We start from the raw sequence: 17,742 nt of genomic DNA on the forward strand, positions 1-17,742 counted from the left end.
CTCCCTCGCCGCCCCCCTCCCCCCCCGCCACCCCACCTCTCCCCTGAGCCACACAGGGTAGCAGAGAGGGGTCCAGGGGCACCGAGTGAGGGCATTGAAGAAAATAAGCAGGTATGGAGAATCCAAAGGCAAAATGTTACTAGGCGAAAAATATCTAAAACGAAAAGGGTATCTCGGTGGGATGAAAGGGGTGTAGAGGGCGCCTTTCCTTTTCCCTATTCTTAAACTATCACACACATGGGAACATTTACCCCACCCCTCCAAAAAAGAACGTATAAAACCAAACAACATAACAGCATTGAAATTTAGGAAATCCTTGTTTCAAAAATGCAAACACATTGTATGGAATCAAGGGACGCCCTATAGATTGCTTTAGCCTGGCGACATTATACTCACTCTTCAGGGCCAAGAGGTGTGGGCGCTGGTACTGCCAATGCCGGCTCTCCCTATGGTCAAATAGTGAGAAAGTGAAGGAGCCCGGGAATGGTACAACTGCCATGGTGGTGGCAGGTGCGAAACGCATGTTAAATCTGCAGCTGTTTCTTCTTCATCGTACCTGCCATTCTTTTTTTTGCCACTTGCTCATTAGTTGTGTGTCAGGGAATTATCAGGAGAGGATTTTGGACTATTTGCCTAAAATTCACCTCTCGGGAGGATAGCTTAGTGGCAACATGCTCGCCTTGGAAGCAAGACGACACGGAGCAACACAGGTTCGATCCCCGGGTCCGTGCTTAGAAACCTCTGGGTATTAAGCGCGTTATAAATAACCTATCATACCATATCATAGCAATTGAGAGGCAAGGTGCAAATCCTGATGTGTTGAGTGCAGATTCAGAAGTGCCCGTGCCCTATGTGCCCGGGTGATTCCAGATAAGTTGGGCACATGGGCACTGTGTTGCCACCTCTCCCCCAAGGTGTACATTTCTCTGTGCACTAACAAGATTCCTCCTACGAGCAGAGGCAGGAGTGCCAGTCCAGTTGGATGATGGAGTAGATGAGTGGTTAGTCCGTGGTTGGCGCTGTGTAAGGCTACGGACTGGCAGACCCATTCACTTAGCTGGCTGACAGCTTGATGTGCCTATTGGAGCCCGTACTCAGTCCACAGCTTTACCTGGATGAGTTACTATGGAAACAAAAAAAATCAAAAAATGGTGTGCCTTTTCGCACTATTTGCACAGCACAGAAAGATACCACTTTCTGCACACATCCAAGAATTCCTGCAACGTAAGTGGCATGAAAAATATGTTAGAAGAGCATATCTTCTAACAGCAAGGAGAGTTTGCCAATGCACCTGTGAGCAGTGCTGCCAATGGGAATACCCGACCGTGGGATCCCAGCTGCGATGGGGGAGGGCTGTGCTCCTCTCACCCCTACCCCACATAAACATTTGCTCTCAGAAGATCAGTCATAAATACCTGAAAAATAACCCAAGGGAGGAGTGTTTCCTATAATGTTGAAAGCAAAGTATGAAAAGATGGCCACCTTTGAAAGCCTAAGAATCTGTACTTAAGTATTCCTGATTCCCTGAAGACTACAAGCTTAGCAAGCTTAACAAGTGATTTCACATGGGTCCTGATCAGACTCTCCAGAGGTTCTGTGCAGACTACAAGATTCACAAGCTTAACAGGTGATTTCACAGGGATCATGATCAGACTCTCTAGTGGTTCTGTGCAGACAACAAGCTTAACAAATCATTTCACAGGGATCCTAGTCAGACTCTCCAGTGGTTCTGTGCAGACTACAAGATTCACAAGCTTAACAGGTGATTTCACAGGGGTCCTGATCAGACTTTCTAGTGGTTCTGTCCAGAACACAAGCTTATCAAATGTTTTCACAGGAAACGTGGTCAGATTCTCTCCAGTGGTTCTTGTGGGTATCTCACATCCAGCAAAACCTTTTTTACTGATCTGGGAAAATCCAGCCCAATTTCCAGCACTGCCGGTGATTTTTAGGCGAATGGTCCAAAATCCTCGCCTAATAATTCCCTGGCACACAACTAATGAGCAAGTGGCAAAAAAAAAGAATGGCAGGTACGATGAAGAAGAAACAAAAATATGTATCCAATATTGGCAGTGCTCAGCGAGCACCACCTATGACGTCTTGGGTCAACCTAAAAACGCTGCTATGTTTATTTTGCTGCAGGCATATTACATTTCAATTCTACTTAGGGAGAAAAGCCTCAGCATCCAAGTTATTATTTCCTTATCATGATTGTTATCTACCTGCCGTCTACTGGCGCCGTCCGTGCCACAGGTAAATAATTTGGAGGTGCTGAGTGAAGCGCCACAGGATCGGGTACTTACTGCTTATTGGACCACTCTTTATTTCGTGGAAAAAAAGAAGAAAAAAAATCCTTCAAGCTAAGCTAACCAGGCAGCTGGATAGCTCTCCCGGCTGCGCGGTGGCTTCTTGCTGCAGTGGCGCGCCTAAACTCAAAGCCCGGGAGACTTGCCTCTTTGCCCTAATCGTGCTGACTCCAGCATGTTCCCCTTTCCCTGGTACGCTACCTTCATCAATCCCAGCAGCCCCCAGATGATTGCGCGCCGGGCCGGGCCCCATGCATCAAGCAGAATCCTGCTCCTGGACCGCGGCAGGTAGAGGGATTTGTCACAGGCTCCTATGCTCGGCTGACAGTAGCACAGCCCAATATTTCATGGCGGTGAAGCACGCCGGCTGTCCCAGAAGCTTTCTGCGGGATAACGAATGGTCAGGTGACTACAGTCTCTGCCACTAAACAGTTTCAATTCTGGGTCTCGGGGTACGTAGCAGAAGCCCATGGGCCCCTCTTAGTGTCAATTGTTGTGTCACCGGTGCGGAAGCAAAAGCCAAACCTTACTGAGTCAGAAAAATAGGTGGCTGTTGCAATCTTTCGGCTCCCAGCACAAAACATGATTGTTGGTCTATCGATGTCAACGCCGCCAGCTGGCATCGAGAACACTTGGCTAGACGCATGCCCATCACTTGCTCCCAGGATCCCTTGAGAGTCCCTACTCATTAATCAGATGGCTGCCTGTAGTCTAGGCACACCTGGGCTATGTGTCCTGCCTTTGGATGGTGCCAGTTTTCAGTTATTAGGGATAACTCTGATACACAGCCGTGGGTGTCTGCGAAAGTGGGGCAATGAAAGCAGGGCAGCTACATTCGTCCATCTATCCATCAATCTGAGAGAGCAGGGGCAGTGCGTCCTTCCCCAGTCTGTTCTACCAAGGAGCCGCCACCCTGCCTTGGCAGACTCATCCATACAGAGGGAGTTGAGGGTCCGACTCCATCCCCCATCGACAATTTTCTTTGGATAGTTACAACATGAGTTGAGTTGAGAATGGAAGGACAACGTGCAACTATCTAACTGCTGCAATGCTCTTCTTATTTCCTAGATAAGCAACAGCTGGAACATGGTGGCAAAAGGAAACAGATGTTCTGGCAGGTCCAGCATGCTGAAGGACACACTCTGTCCACCAACACAGTCTAAAAGCTTCGAGGTTTCAGCAGTGACACCACACTCAAGTACACTGCCCCATTGCAGAGGACGTGGACAGCCACATCCCAGCACCACGCACTGGTTATGTGGGCCAACCCTTGGGTAGGAATTCCTTTTTTGTGTAAGAGGTTAACATACAAAACAATGACTCCGTTCAAAATGCATCAAATAAAAAAAAAAAAAATAAGCAATATAAACCAATAGGGATGGGGGGGGGAAATGTAACTCACTCAAAACCAAATTGCAAATGACCCCCATTTGGTCTAAAACGTTCACCCTCACAAAACGGTTAAAACAAATTGATTTATTACAAACGAGGGATCCATTTGTTGAGAAAAAAAATCAATAAATTCAAACCTCAATAGATTCTTTAAAAAATAAACAATTCATAGCAATATCAAATTCCTAAATGATAAAAAAAAAGGAATCAATTTGTTAGAAAACAAATTGAGTCTTCAAAATAAATGAAGCACCCTCAAGGTACCTGGGAAATATTGAAACTCCTTCCGAGGTAGCCTGAAGAGGAACATGATTTGGAAAGTATGCATCAGTTCTGGGCTGAGGACGTGGCCGCGGAAGTGTCAGACAAAGAATGGGCGAAACCTTTATGTGCCAGTGCTCAAAGCAGAGTGGATCTCTAATTGCGGTAGATCCACCACATGATATCCCATCTATTCTACTGACCTCCAGGCTCGATGCGGGCCAGAGAGCGGATATCTCACCACCACCCTGAAGAAGCCATGTTGTGGTTCTGCCGAAGGTGAGGCTCTTTTGGCAAGAGACCATAGAAGGTAGACTTGGTCCTGGGAGATCAGCTTGAATGTTCACCAGAAGTGACTACTGTGCTACTGTGCTTCAGCTATTCAGACCCAGAGACACTAAATACACGGCGGCATGGAAGTGGCTATCCAGAGCTTTACTCGAGGCCAATAAGCAGATCCTCGGGGTATGGAAGACGAGGAAAAACAGAACGCTGAAGACTGCATGGAGGATATGCTACCGTTGGCAACATTTGCAGATAGGATATTCCAAAGACCAGGGAACAGGGATCAGTACAATGAAATTGGTTTCCAGTTTGTGGAACTCTACACCTGACACGTTTACCACACATGTCCATGCGTCTTGTTTTTTTGTTTCCTTGTGTACTGTCTTGTGTGTTTGGTGTTGTCCCTTGTGATTTTTCTTTATGTCCTGGGGTTACTGTTGCCTCCTTTCTAGTGCAACCTTCCTCATAGTCGTCCAATGATGGGTGCCTTGTCTAGCGATTTGCTAACCGGCGCTCTCATTTTAACTCCTCTGCGTACACATTTCGATGTGGGATACCTGGAAGCCCATTGGCTCGTTACACACTGATTTTGGCCACTGTCAAGGTTTATATTGTTAATAGATAATGCAATTAAGTTTATTATTAAAAGAATAACGAAGCTTTCAAAATGATTTACACTGAAACATAAAAGGAAGTCAGTGTTAATGAAAAATAGCCCTATTACAAAAACAGATCTATATCCGAAAAAAATGACACTTGCTAGTCCTGAATCAAAATCTGACTGAAAATACTCCCCAATTCAATTTGTAGGAGTTGAAACTCCATTGGCAAAAAGAGATTACAGCTCCACACAGCTTTGCACACAAGGACATGCATCTATTGTGTTCATGGTCAATTACCGCAATGTCTTTCCAATGGACCGTCCCAAAATTCCTAGACAGTTTTGAAAATAGCAAAGGAAGCAGCAGCAAGTCTGATCTGCAGCAGTGCTGGGGCCTCTTCCTAGGTCCCACTCAAGGAATCACCTGCCTTCACACCACCTTCTTTAATGCGGTTCAAGCTCCAAAATGCAGGTAGTAGCAGCTTCCCTACGATTGCCAGCAAACTATGGAACTCACTTCCGCTCAGAGCACAAGAATCCTTCTGGATTTTCTGTAGACAACTCAAAACGCACCTCTTCACTCTAAGCCTGGGTAACTAATGCACTCCCTCCACCCCCACAGATTACACAACACACATTTAATACTGCACATGACTGCAAGAATTGTTTATACTATATACTTCTGTCTGTAATGTTAATTCCATGCATTATGTCTGACTTATATATATTCACTGTGTAACAACTGCAACATGTTCTGTAAGAAATATCCCAGATGCCTTTGGGTTTGCCGTGCTATATAAGCTTCAAAATAAATAAATAAAATAAACAATTGCACCTCTGGCTGTGAACCACAATGGATAGCTGGCAAATGTATTGAGCGACACACACGTTGGGCAGTTGGAAATCATTGGGCCTAGCATCATTACGCTCCAGAAACACACAACGTTCTTCCATTCCAACTCTGGATCTCGATGGAAAACCCGGCAGGCGTGTTCAACTCCAGTATACAAGGCCAAATCCGCCCCAGGTTTTTAGGATATCCAGAAAAGATCCATATACGCACAGCAAATCGTAATCGGAATGATTTAAATAGCCAATGGTTATCCTGAAATCCCGGTGTGATAACACCCAGGAGGACTGGAGTTTGACAAAGATACCTTGCCCACCACTTTAAAGTACCCAAAATGCTACTTATCCAGAAGTATCTGACCAACTTACAAAGCAACACTCTGCCTCACTGATTGGCTCTACGACTATAGCGTCTACGGGCCTGATTGATGGAATTGTATGCACGGTTCAACGTGACTTTGCACTGCTGACAAAATCCCTGATTCATGGAACTGCGCAAAGTGTATTTCTGCAGTGCAAAGTCTGTGCAAAGTCAGGTTGTACCGCAAAAGGACTATGCACTACTTTGCACAGACTTTGCACTGTAAAAATACACTTTGCACAGTTGCATGAATCAGGGTGAGTGTCAGCAGTGCAAAGTCACTTTTCAGCAGTGCAAAGTCACTTTGAACCGTGCAAATAATTCCAGGAATCGGGCCCTAAGTGTTTAAATCCTGTTGCACGTGGAATTATTTGTGTCCAAATGTTTAAGTCTTGTTTCCTAAGGCTACATTTCTCTAAAGCTTACATTGGTCGGCTCCACGTGATACTAAACTGATAAAAGGTATCTTTGCACTGACCTGCGTGCACGGCGAGATGGGCCGCTGAACCTCCACTTCCGTCTTGACTTTGCTGCGCTTGTTGATGACGGCATTGACGGTGCTGCTGACGGCAGATTCACTGCTGTGCTTGCTCTAGAAAAATGAAAAAGAGGTGTGGGGTTTGAATGAAAGAGACTTATTCGTGTAATGACTGTAATCTTCTCCCTTTGTAAGTAACTATTGTAACCACTTTCTTAAAAAAGCGCCTAGATGCTCTGGGCTATGTGCACTATACAAATGACAAGATACATTTAAAAAATAAACATTGGAGCTCTGCACACGACTACCTTGGGGGCAGGGACCGTGCAAGTAGTTATGCAGATTTAGTGATAGTGCAATAATGGTGCATCCTGCCCTGCAGTGGGAACAGCTGGGCTGCTGCAAGTGTCAAAAGAGCGCCCCCTGGTGCCCACTTGCTGGTCGCACACTAGGTGTCTGTAAATGGCTTGCCCAGAATTTGGCTTGACTGAAGAGGTGGGTGCTGGGATTCACAGAGGGGGCACTGATCAGGGTTTGCAGTAAGACCACTGATCAGAGAAAAGTGGGCGAGGAAGCTTGGGAATGGACTGCGGGGCATTTGTTTCCGACACCCACTTGAAATCTCAGACTGAGATAACCCGGTGGGTGAGGCCGGGGGGGGGGGGGTGGGGGATGTGCTTGTTTGAAAGGTCTGTGCCCCACCTGCAGTCACAGGGTGGAATCCCAGTCGTGTTTTTGAGGTTGCCTAATAGAGACTATAAGTGGCACAGCACTGAAGGCGCCAGATTGAGGGGTTGGGCCGTGCACCCAGAGCAGACATGGATCTTAAAGGATGGGAAGGGAGGAAACTATGGACTGGACTTGAAGTAAGAGAAGCGGATGAAATGTTTCCAAAGAACATGGAGCCAGAAGGATGGCAAGTGTATCGATGAGGATGGGTAAAGAGAGTGAATGAGGATGGGAAGTGGTGATGAAGGCTGGAGTTGATCCTATCCCTGCCTTAATGAGGGTAGCGTAATAGAATCTGAAGGCCGCTGAAGAGATGAAGTAGTTGAGGAGGGTTCGGAAGGAGGAGGTTAAAGATAAGCGGAAACCTGTTATCATGCATTGACTTGGAAACCGATAGACTTTAACCGGTTGTTCCCATGGCACTGAAAAAGTCCACGAATAGCAGTGGGAATTCCCTCCTTTCTAAGGTGATCATTAAACTTTGGAAATCTTGCCATTCGATCTAACAGTAAAATACCTGCGGCATTGCTCACGCGAGTGGAATGTGCACGTTAACTGGTGGGGATTTGCATGAAGGCATTTTAAGGTAATGCAATGTAAACAGGTCTGGAATGGCACACGGCTGCCATTTTGGCTTCCTCTGCAATATAGGCTGGTGTAAGAGGTATGCTGTAGACAGAGAAGCGCATTGGTCCAAGGGCAGGGCCCTGAGGGACTCCACGACAGAGAGGTAGCGGAAAGGAGGAGTCCTGCTTCACAGGACTGTTTATGGCTATAGGGAAGGCCACAAGCAGGTCATTTGATTCGAGAGTCATTCACCTTTAGAAAGAATGTCATGCCCAGCTCCAGAAGAACATCTTTTTCCTCTCACACATGTATATGCACTTAGGGTAATCTCACCGATTTTCGATGAATTCTGAACTACGTCGCCACTCTCCTGCATAGACAAGTGACTGGCTAGCGCTGGAGGTATCAGTGGGTCTTTCCTTGCATTCGCTTAAATATTAAGAAATACATCTTTTTGTGGTCAAATACCTTGACCAACAGTTTCAAATGGTGGTGCAGGCATACCCATTTCAGTGTGGACACCCATTTCAGTGTGGTGAATACTTCTGAAACGTAAAGACTCACTCTGACCTAAAGTGTACACGGGAATAGCCAGCTATCCCTGAAGAGAGTGCGTCTCCCTAGAGGACGGTGATGGGCCGCCTATCTATGAAAGGGGATAGAAAAGGCATCAGAGAAAAGAGAGCGTACAAGCTAAGATGCGTGAAGGCTAACTCAAGCGCTATTGGCAGCGTGCCTTATTGAACCGTGACTCAGAAAGATTGTATGGGCCAATAAAAATACGACAATACTGAAATAATTTGATATTTCATTAAGATAAGAAGAGAATCTTAAAAGCAGGAGTAAGACTTACTTCATTAAATCATACTAATTTGGTCGTGACGAATGCAACTTTGAATTTGAATATGTCGCAGAAACCGGTTGACCTAAGTGGAGGATATTAGTAACTAGTGAGATACCCTGACCGTTGAGATTGGAAGACTAGTGGTTTTCTTTTTTTTTCCCTTGGGGTCTGTACGCCCCGTAAGGGATTAGAACTGAGGGTGAATATAGTAAAAATACTTTCTGTGTTCCAAACACTTCATGCACTAGTTGGTGGTCTCATTCCTTCCCGTTCCTCTACCTTACTTTGCAATCTAGGATAGTTTACTGTCAAAGGGATACCGTCCAGACTAATGAAAGTCTGTTAATGATCACATATGAAATGCACGTTGTGTAATCACTCGTAGGTGTTTTTGTTGTTTCTTTTTCTCTCCCCTTTCGTAGATAAGCGGAACATCACCGTCCTCTAGGGAGAGGCACTCTCTTCAGGGAGAGTTATCTCTTCCCATGTCTACTTCAGGTGAGAGTAAGCCTGTAAGTGTTAGACGATATTTAAATGTATGTATGTTCCTCTTCCACTTTTGCGTGAATTCTGCTTGAGCATTGGCTGATCCCCTAAAACTCATTCTGGTCCTCTGTGTTTTTTCTACAAACTTAAATACCTGCCATTTATACTTCTACAGAAACTGACAAAAAAATACTTGATGACGAAACATCTGTTTCCCTTCAGCAAAATCCTAGAACATCTTTCATCCCCTGGTATGAGCCACCTCTTCTAGGGCCTGCCTAAATCTGACCGGCCTGCAGGACCCGTTACTTGGTTAGGCCAAGATTGGCTGTGGCCTAGTCAGGCACACGCAGGGGGACTGGGTCAGGCCCACAGTCCGTGCAATGATTTGTGGCACCCCAGGCAAAGGGACATTTAGGAGCCATTTTCGCCTCCACGGGGGCACACCTTATTGTGCAGCAATCTTGAATTGGTTATGGCAGCACTGGCCCTGCTCAGATCAACCCAGGTGAGCCTGACATGTGAGTGGCCGTGCTCCAACCACATAGTTGGTTAAGAAGCTACCAGTTAATTGGGACGCACATGGTGGAATAAGCCGTCTGGTGCCACAGGCACAGAAATTCTTTAAAAGATTCCGATAGGTAGTTTTCAAGAACGTGTGAGGAATTAAAGGGATCTTGTGGACAACAGAAAGAAATGTGTATAACATAGAGTGCATGGAGACTGCCCTTGGGTGGTAGCGGTGCACGGTATACATCAACATAGCATAGCATATATGACACCCAAATCTTATAACTTCATGAACGTTTATAAATAAGATTTTTGTAAGATCCTTATAAGAAAATCAAGAAGAAATGTTTGCATGGGGACTTTGGGGACTTTGGGGGCCACCAGCACCTCATACCTGGTTGGATTCCGCCTGGCAGTTGCCACCGGGCACAGAGGCGGGGTTGAGGGAGATGACCGCCATGTGCTGGCGGGACGGGAACGTGGGCGATGGCTGGAGGAGGGGGGGCGTGTGTCCGAACGCGGAGCTCAGGCTGCGCTGCTGGTTCAGGAGGTGCTGGTACGCCAAAGGGTTGATGGGGTGTGGAAAGCTGAATGCTGGGCTGAAAGAAAGACAGCACAGGTCATTTCACAAATCAAAACAAAGACAACAGCGCAAAAAACAATTAGCACAGATTTCCTTTCTTCCCCAGAAACTCAAATGATCATAGTAAGAAAACTAGATTTTCTAAGCGAACATCTATTTCCTCCAAGTAAAGGTTGATGAAAATGCAACCCTTCCTCCACACATAATGCAAAATGGAGGGGGGGATAGCTCAGGGGCAATGCTTTTGTCTTGGAAGCAAGACAACGCAGCACAACACAGGTTTGAATCCTGATCCCACGCTTAGAAACCACTTTTTAAATGTGTTATAAATGAACAATAGAAAAATGAAAAACACATCACATTGAGTCCCATCACTGCTAATGTGAGCTACTATAAAGGCTCAGAAAGTGATATACCTGCTCCAGAGATTTGTGTGTGACCTGTAGGTTATTGGTTCCTGGCAAAGCCTGCCTTTCTTCCTTCTGTGACAGATCCAATGAGTGCCCAGCTGTTATATAAAGCACTCGGAATCTCCAAAACGGGGTACCCAGCGCTAACCACAGACCTTGTTATTATGCACGCAGTGTGGAGCTGGACTGCTGGACTATTTGTGTGCAAACTTCAAACATAGGTTTGAATTCCATTTGGGTTGGCGTAGCCCTTTATTCTTGCAAGTTTGAAAAAACGGAATACCATTATACTTTTAGAATCTGGATGTGATGGAACCCCTGTAATTCCTAAGTCACTTAAGTCACATGCCGTCCAAATCACATTCAAGAAATACCCTTCACACATAGTTTATCAATGCCCTCTGTATTAAGCTAGGCCCTGAGCAACAACAGCCCGCCCATCGCCAGCTGCCTATCATCGTGGGCTAATCAGCTAGTCCGGAAGTCGTAACTGCAGCTGCCTTCATTAGTCAGTGCTGAAAATATGCTTTTGGATTCATAGAGGGTTACACATATATCCCACTAGTTGCAAATTAAATCCCTTTTCTGACTATCTAACATCGTTTAAGTCAGTGAGACTACCAGGGCATCTGCTTAATGTGCCAAAAGATGTCACTATCCATATTTCAATGGAGAAAAAGGACATTGCTCCTCAAAAAAAGCTACTTACATTAAGGATCTCGATCCTAATGTCACTGAGAGCAAGATTGCGGGGGGCCATCTTCTACAGGCCGCCGTGCAAAGAGACTCTTTCTTTTGCCCCCTCTTGCTGATCACTTTTCAGGTATACCCCCACAATCCCCTTCTCAATCTGCAGCCCCCACACCTGCATACCCTCGTCCCCTCTCACCATGTTCCCGCAATCCATCTGCCTACCTCACCGGCCCCGGCTCACCCTAGAATTCCGGTCTCCAGTCTGCCGGTGTGAACCACGACATACTAGGCAGCGGTCGTCATTTTTTTTTGTGCGTCATGGTTCAGTCTGGTTGTCTGGAGACAGCAATCAGAAACACAATCCTAGGAAAATCGTCAATATCCATGGGAACTGCGTTGTTTGTTGTCATTGCCAAAGCTGTTAAAAGCAACTTCCTGAGAACAATAACAACTGCCAATTAAACGTTTAAAGAAATAGATCATTTTTTCAGATTCCTTCAACTTTCCCTGACATTTCATAACAGATTGCTAATGATCTATCATCTTTGTTTTTTTAGCCCAATGCTCTTGGGAACAGGAGTTCAGGGACCGGCATTCATCCCCTAAAATGTTAACGTGTGTGGTTAATATTTAAATACAACCCTTATGGAACTGTTTTATTATTTGCCTGCATATTGATTCTGAAAGTATTCAAGGGATCTGCACTCTGAGAATGTCTTCCATCAGGCGATGAATGACAACAAATATTGTAATTGGTTGGGGACAAACCTGACCATGTAGAACAGGGGCAGAATATTCTCTTCTGTAGGTAGATAGGATTGCGCAAGTCCCCCCAGAATTCTGTGACGCTTTAAAGGTACTCTGGTAATTTGTAATTTATGTTCATAAGGTTTTAGTACTGCAGTAATTTTTGCATGAACTGGAGAACGTACAAGCGATTTACTAAGAAGATACACAATTCCAACCCAACTTAGGTGGTACTGGTCCTCATTGTTGACCTCTATGGGAAGTAGCACTGAGTGGGCATTGCTGGAGATAGACTGAGAGACCCTAAGGGGTGCTCATGTCCTGCAACCTCAGACAGATCTCAAAGGCTAAGTGGCTGCAGAAGGGAGAGTTTAGACTATGAGATCCTGAGGGGAGTGATGGTGTCACAAGCTCTGACAAGATCTCAGAGGCTAAGTGGCAGTATAAGTGAAAGTTTAGATTATGAGAAACTGAGGGGAGCACTAGTGTTGGAAATTCTGACCAAATCTCAAAGGCTGGCTAAGTGGCTACAGAAATCGGGGTTTAGACTCTGAAGTCCTCAGTGGAGCCCTGATTTCATACGCTCTGACCAAACCTCAAAGGCTAAGTGGCTGCAAAAGTGACTGTTTAGAGTCTGAGACTCTCATGGGGTGATCATGTCCTGCAAGCTCTGGCCAGATCCCAGAGGCTAAGTGGCTGCAGAAGTGAGAGTTTAGACGATGTGATCCTGATGAGTGTTCTGGTGTCACAAGCACTGACCAGATTTCAAAGGCTGTGGCAGTATAAGTGAGAGTTTAGTCTCTCAGACTCTCATGGGGTGCTCATTTCCTGCAAGCTCTGACCAGATCTCAAAAGCTAAGTTGCCACAGAAGTCAGGGTTTAGACTCCAAGATCCTCAGGGGAGCCCTGCTATCACAAGCTCTGACCAAAACTCAAAGGCTAAGTGGCTGCAAAAGTGACAGTTTAGCCTCTGAGACCCTCTGGGGTGCTCTGGTATTGCAAGCTCTCAAAGGCTAAGTGGCAGTATAAGTGAAAGTTTAGATTATGAGAAACTGAGGGGAGCACTAGTGTTGGAAATTCTGACCAGATCTCAAAGGCTGGCTAAGTGGCTACAGAAATCGGGGTTTAGACTCTGAAGTCCTCAGTGGAGCCCTGATTTCATACGCTCTGACCAAACCTCAAAGGCTAAGTGGCTGCAAAAGTGACTGTTTAGAGTCTGAGACTCTCATGGGGTGATCATGTCCTGCAAGCTCTGGCCAGATCCCAGAGGCTAAGTGGCTGCAGAAGTGAGAGTTTAGACGATGTGATCCTGATGAGTGTTCTGGTGTCACAAGCACTGACCAGATTTCAAAGGCTGTGGCAGTATAAGTGAGAGTTTAGTCTCTCAGACTCTCATGGGGTGCTCATTTCCTGCAAGCTCTGACCAGATCTCAAAAGCTAAGTTGCCACAGAAGTCAGGGTTTAGACTCCAAGATCCTCAGGGGAGCCCTGCTATCACAAGCTCTGACCAAAACTCAAAGGCTAAGTGGCTGCAAAAGGGAGAGTTTAGACTCTGAGACCCGGGTGGGGGGGGGTGCTCTGGTGCCTCAAGCTCTTACCAGATCTCAAAGGCTATGTGACCTCAGAAGTGAGAGTTTGTATCAAAGTTTCATGTTTTTAGATAAAAGGGTGACCTGCGGTTGTCAAAACCCTTCAAGGTTCTTGGATAGCATGGAGACTGGCCAATAGTGGGCTAGTATACACAGGGGTAGATACAAACTCAACGAAGGAGACTTTGGAGGTTGTCTGACGCTGCCGAAGGTAAAAACTCACCACAGACATCCATGAAGACTCGGCATGTAAAAGACTCAGAGTGTGTGTAAAAATAACTTATCAGAATAATCAGATTAGTATGCCTACATTAAAATGGTGGCTGCAACATTGTCAGAACAGTGCCATCCTTTCAACTCTGGGCTTGATGTTGTGTCTGGGTTATAGATACAGTGGAAGGGGCTTAGGCCTCTCTTTACGGCATCACTATCGAGTGGAGGTGCCGGTGCGGGGTCTCCCTAGCTGCCACCCAGGTCACCCCAGTATTCACGTCTATGCTGAGGTACATTCAATGATATGCGACTAGCAGCCCTTTCCATAAAAGCAACCCACACACGGACATACGTGTACTTACAAGAGGCCGCCATTTTGTTCACATGCAGCTGCCCTAAAGTAAAAATGAAAGCACACAGACACAGTTCAATGGTCACCATAGTTACAGGGCATGTACATATCAGGGTGAATGAAAATACAGACAGACATCCGACTGCTGGAGTTCACCAGGTGGTGTGCTAGCCGTGCAACGCGCAACGAAAGCTGTGACTATTCAGTAACAGTAAAGGGGTCCGTAATTGAGCCATCGTTAATGGGCCCCTTTACTGTTACTGTGTAGTCACAGCATTAGTGATTAGGGGGGCAAACTATTGGAAACTATCCTTACAGGTGCCAACCTGTACAGGTGCCAACTATCCCTACAGGTGCTAACCTGTAGGGGTCGTTTCCAATAGTGTGCCCCCTAATCACCTACTAGTGTGTTTTAATTTGCATTCCCACTACGCCCATAGGTGTGAAAATGCTCTATATGTCTATGTTTTCACTGCTAAAGAGGGCCTGTTATCAATGATGCCCAAATGGCTGTAAAATCGTATTCTGCATAATAGAAAAGGGGCTGGCAATATCTGGGGGGCACTGTCCCTCATATTATATTTAATATGAGGTGCGGGCATCCCTGGTGTGTGCATGGCTGGCAGACAATCTCTACGTTTCATACTGCATTTGATGTAAGAGGACAGGTGCATGCGACACTCCTGTGCCATGCAGATCTCTTGGCGCGAGCCTTCGTGCCTAAAGATGGCAGCGCCCGCCAAGACAATTTCCCACTCATTTGTAAACTCCTGTGGTTTGAAAAGAATTGAAAATGGTGAAGTCACAATGGCAAGTAGCGCCTGGAAAGCTGCAGTGAATATCATCGAAAGAATGTGGTCATCCATGGGCGGCCATCGAGAAACCATGTGGATGTGGTGGTTACAACTGTACCAAAAACAGCTCTGAACTTTAAGGATTTCAGCTGTAGTAAATGAGAAGATGCCCAGTAGATCTCAGATTGGCACATGCTACCTTACACCAGATTCACAAAGAATAAAACTGGAGTGAATCTGGAGATTCCCAGTAGATCTCAGAGCGGCACCTTTCTTACACCTGATCCAGAAAGCCTAGAACTGGAGTGCATCTAGAGATGCCCAGTCGATCTCAGACTGGCACCTTTCTTACACCTGATCCAGAAAGCCTAGAACTGGAGTGCATCTAGAGATGCCCAGTCGATCTCAAATTGTCAACAGCAACTCACACCTGATTCATAAACACACTAAAACTGGAGTGAATCTGGAGATGCCAAGTCGATCTCAGACTGGCACCTATCTTACACCTGATCCAGAAAGCCTAAAACTGGAGTGCATCTAGAGATGCCCAGTCGATCTCAGATTGTCAACAGCAACTCACACCTGATTCATAAACACACTAAAACTGGAGTGAATCTGGAGATGCCAAGTCGATCTCAGACTGGCACCTATCTTACACCTGATCCAGAAAGCCTAGAACTGGAGTGCATCTAGAGATGCCCAGTCGATCTCAGATTGTCAACAGCAACTCACACCTGATTGATAAACACACTAAAACTGGAGTGAATCTGGAGATGCCAAGTCGATCTCAGACTGGCACCTATCTTACACCTGATCCAGAAAGCCTAGAACTGGAGTGCATCTAGAGATGCCCAGTCGATCTCAGATTGTCAACAGCAACTCACACCTGATTCATAAACACACTAAAACTGGAGTGAAACTGGAGATGCCAAGTCGATCTCAGACTGGCACCTATCTTACACCTAATTCACAAATCCTAGAACTGGAGTGCATCTAGAGATGCCCAGTCGATCTCAGATTGTCAAAAGCAACTCACACTTGATTCATAAACACACTAATACTGGAGTGAATCTGGAGGTGCCCAGTAGATCTCAGATTGGCACCTGATATATTACACCTGATTCACAAAGAATACAAGTGGAGATAATCTGGAGTTGTCCAGTAGTTCTTAGATTGTCACCAGCAACTCACACCTGATTCATAAACACATTAAAACTGGAGTGAATCTGGAGGTGCCCAGTAGATCTCAGATTGGCACCTGATATATTACACCTGATTCACAAAGAATACAAGTGGAGATAATCTGGAGTTGTCCAGTGGTTCTTATATTGTCACCAGCAACTCACACCTGATTCATAAACACATTAAAACTGGAGTGAATCTGGAAATGCCCAGTAGATCTCAGATTGGCACCTGCTACTTTACACCTTATTCACAAATACTAAAGCTGAAGTGAATTGGGAGATCTTCAGTAGATCTCAGATGGTCACCTGCAGCCTTACACCTGAAACCCAAAGTCTGAACCTGGAGTGAATCTGGAGATGCCCAGTCAATCTGAGACTGTCACCGACAACGCATACAACTGATTCATAAATACACTGCAGTGAATCTGGAGATGCCCAGTAGATCTCAAATTGGCACCTGCTATTTTACACCTGAATCACTAAGAATTAAACTGGAGTCAATATGGAGATGCCCAGCACATCTCAGATTTGCACCTACTCTCTTACACTTGAATCGCAAAGACTAAAATTTGGTTGAATCTGGAAATGCCCAGTATATGTCAGATTCACACCTACTATTTTACACCTGAATTGCAAACTGTAAAACTGGGGTGAATGTGGAGATGCCCAGTAGATCTTAGATTGGCATCTGCTACCTTACACCCGATTCACAAAGCCTAAAACTGGGGTGAATGTGGAGATGCCCAGTAGATCTTAGATTGGCATCTGCTACCTTACACCCGATTCACAAAGCCTAAAACTGGGGTGAATGTGGAGATGCCCAGTTGAGCTCAGATTGGCATCGGCTACCTTACACCCGATTCACAAAGCCTAAAACTGGGGTGAATGTGGAGATGCCCAGTTGAGCTCAGATTGGCATCTTCTACCTTACACCTGATTCACAAAGCCTAAAACTGGGGTGAATGTGGAGATGCCCAGTTGAGCTCAGATTGGCATCTGCTACCTTACACCTGATTCACAAAGCCTAAAACTGGGGTGAATGTGGAGATGCCCAGTAGATCTTAGATTGGCATCTGCTACCTTACACCTGATTCACAAAGCCTAAAACTGGGGTGAATGTGGAGATGCCCAGTTGAGCTCAGATTGGCATCTGCTACCTTACACCCGATTCACAAAGCCTAAAACTGGGGTAAATGTGGATATGCCCAGTTGAGCTCAGATTGGCATCTGCTACCTTACACCTGATTCACAAAGCCTAAAACTGGGGTGAATGTCCGGAGCCTCTCCGAGATGCCCTTTAGCAAATCTTTGTGAATCCCCGTTACCTTCCCTCCTCCCTTGCGACCCCTTGGAGACAATCTGGTTGTAGTCATTATAAGCATGTTATACAGGCTTGGAGGCAACTGTGCGCTCACGGAGGGGGGTGTGTCTTTATTGGGAACTTCTGCTTGTCGGCTGCTTGTCTGCTGCATCTTTATGCACCCGAAATCGGTGACGCTCTATCCGTG

At 45.8% G+C, this 17,742-nt stretch overlaps 1 protein-coding gene across 5 annotated transcripts in view; it reads right to left on the reverse strand.

The window, feature by feature from the left end:
* The window catches only part of GLI2 (GLI family zinc finger 2), a 1,147,062-nt gene that overhangs the window by 43,032 nt on the left and 1,086,288 nt on the right, over positions 1 to 17,742 (reverse strand). For 4 of the 5 annotated variants that reach the window (XR_011274753.1, XM_069616738.1, XM_069616739.1 and 1 more), the window contains 3 exons: positions 14,267 to 14,299; positions 10,064 to 10,268; positions 6,534 to 6,647 (listed from right to left, as the gene is read on the reverse strand). Coding sequence is in view for 4 of the 5 variants with exons in the window: in XM_069616738.1 (XP_069472839.1) it covers positions 6,534 to 6,647; positions 10,064 to 10,268; positions 14,267 to 14,299 (352 nt within the window). In the remaining variant the exon portion in view is untranslated. The remainder of the gene's footprint in view (positions 1 to 6,533; positions 6,648 to 10,063; positions 10,269 to 14,266; positions 14,300 to 17,742) is intronic. The other variant, XM_069616740.1, reaches the window with a different exon arrangement.

Source organism: Ambystoma mexicanum, chromosome 9 (genome assembly GCF_040938575.1).
Source record: "Ambystoma mexicanum isolate Mex_15411 chromosome 9, UKY_AmexF1_1, whole genome shotgun sequence".
NCBI classification, from domain to species: Eukaryota; Metazoa; Chordata; class Amphibia; order Caudata; family Ambystomatidae; genus Ambystoma; species Ambystoma mexicanum.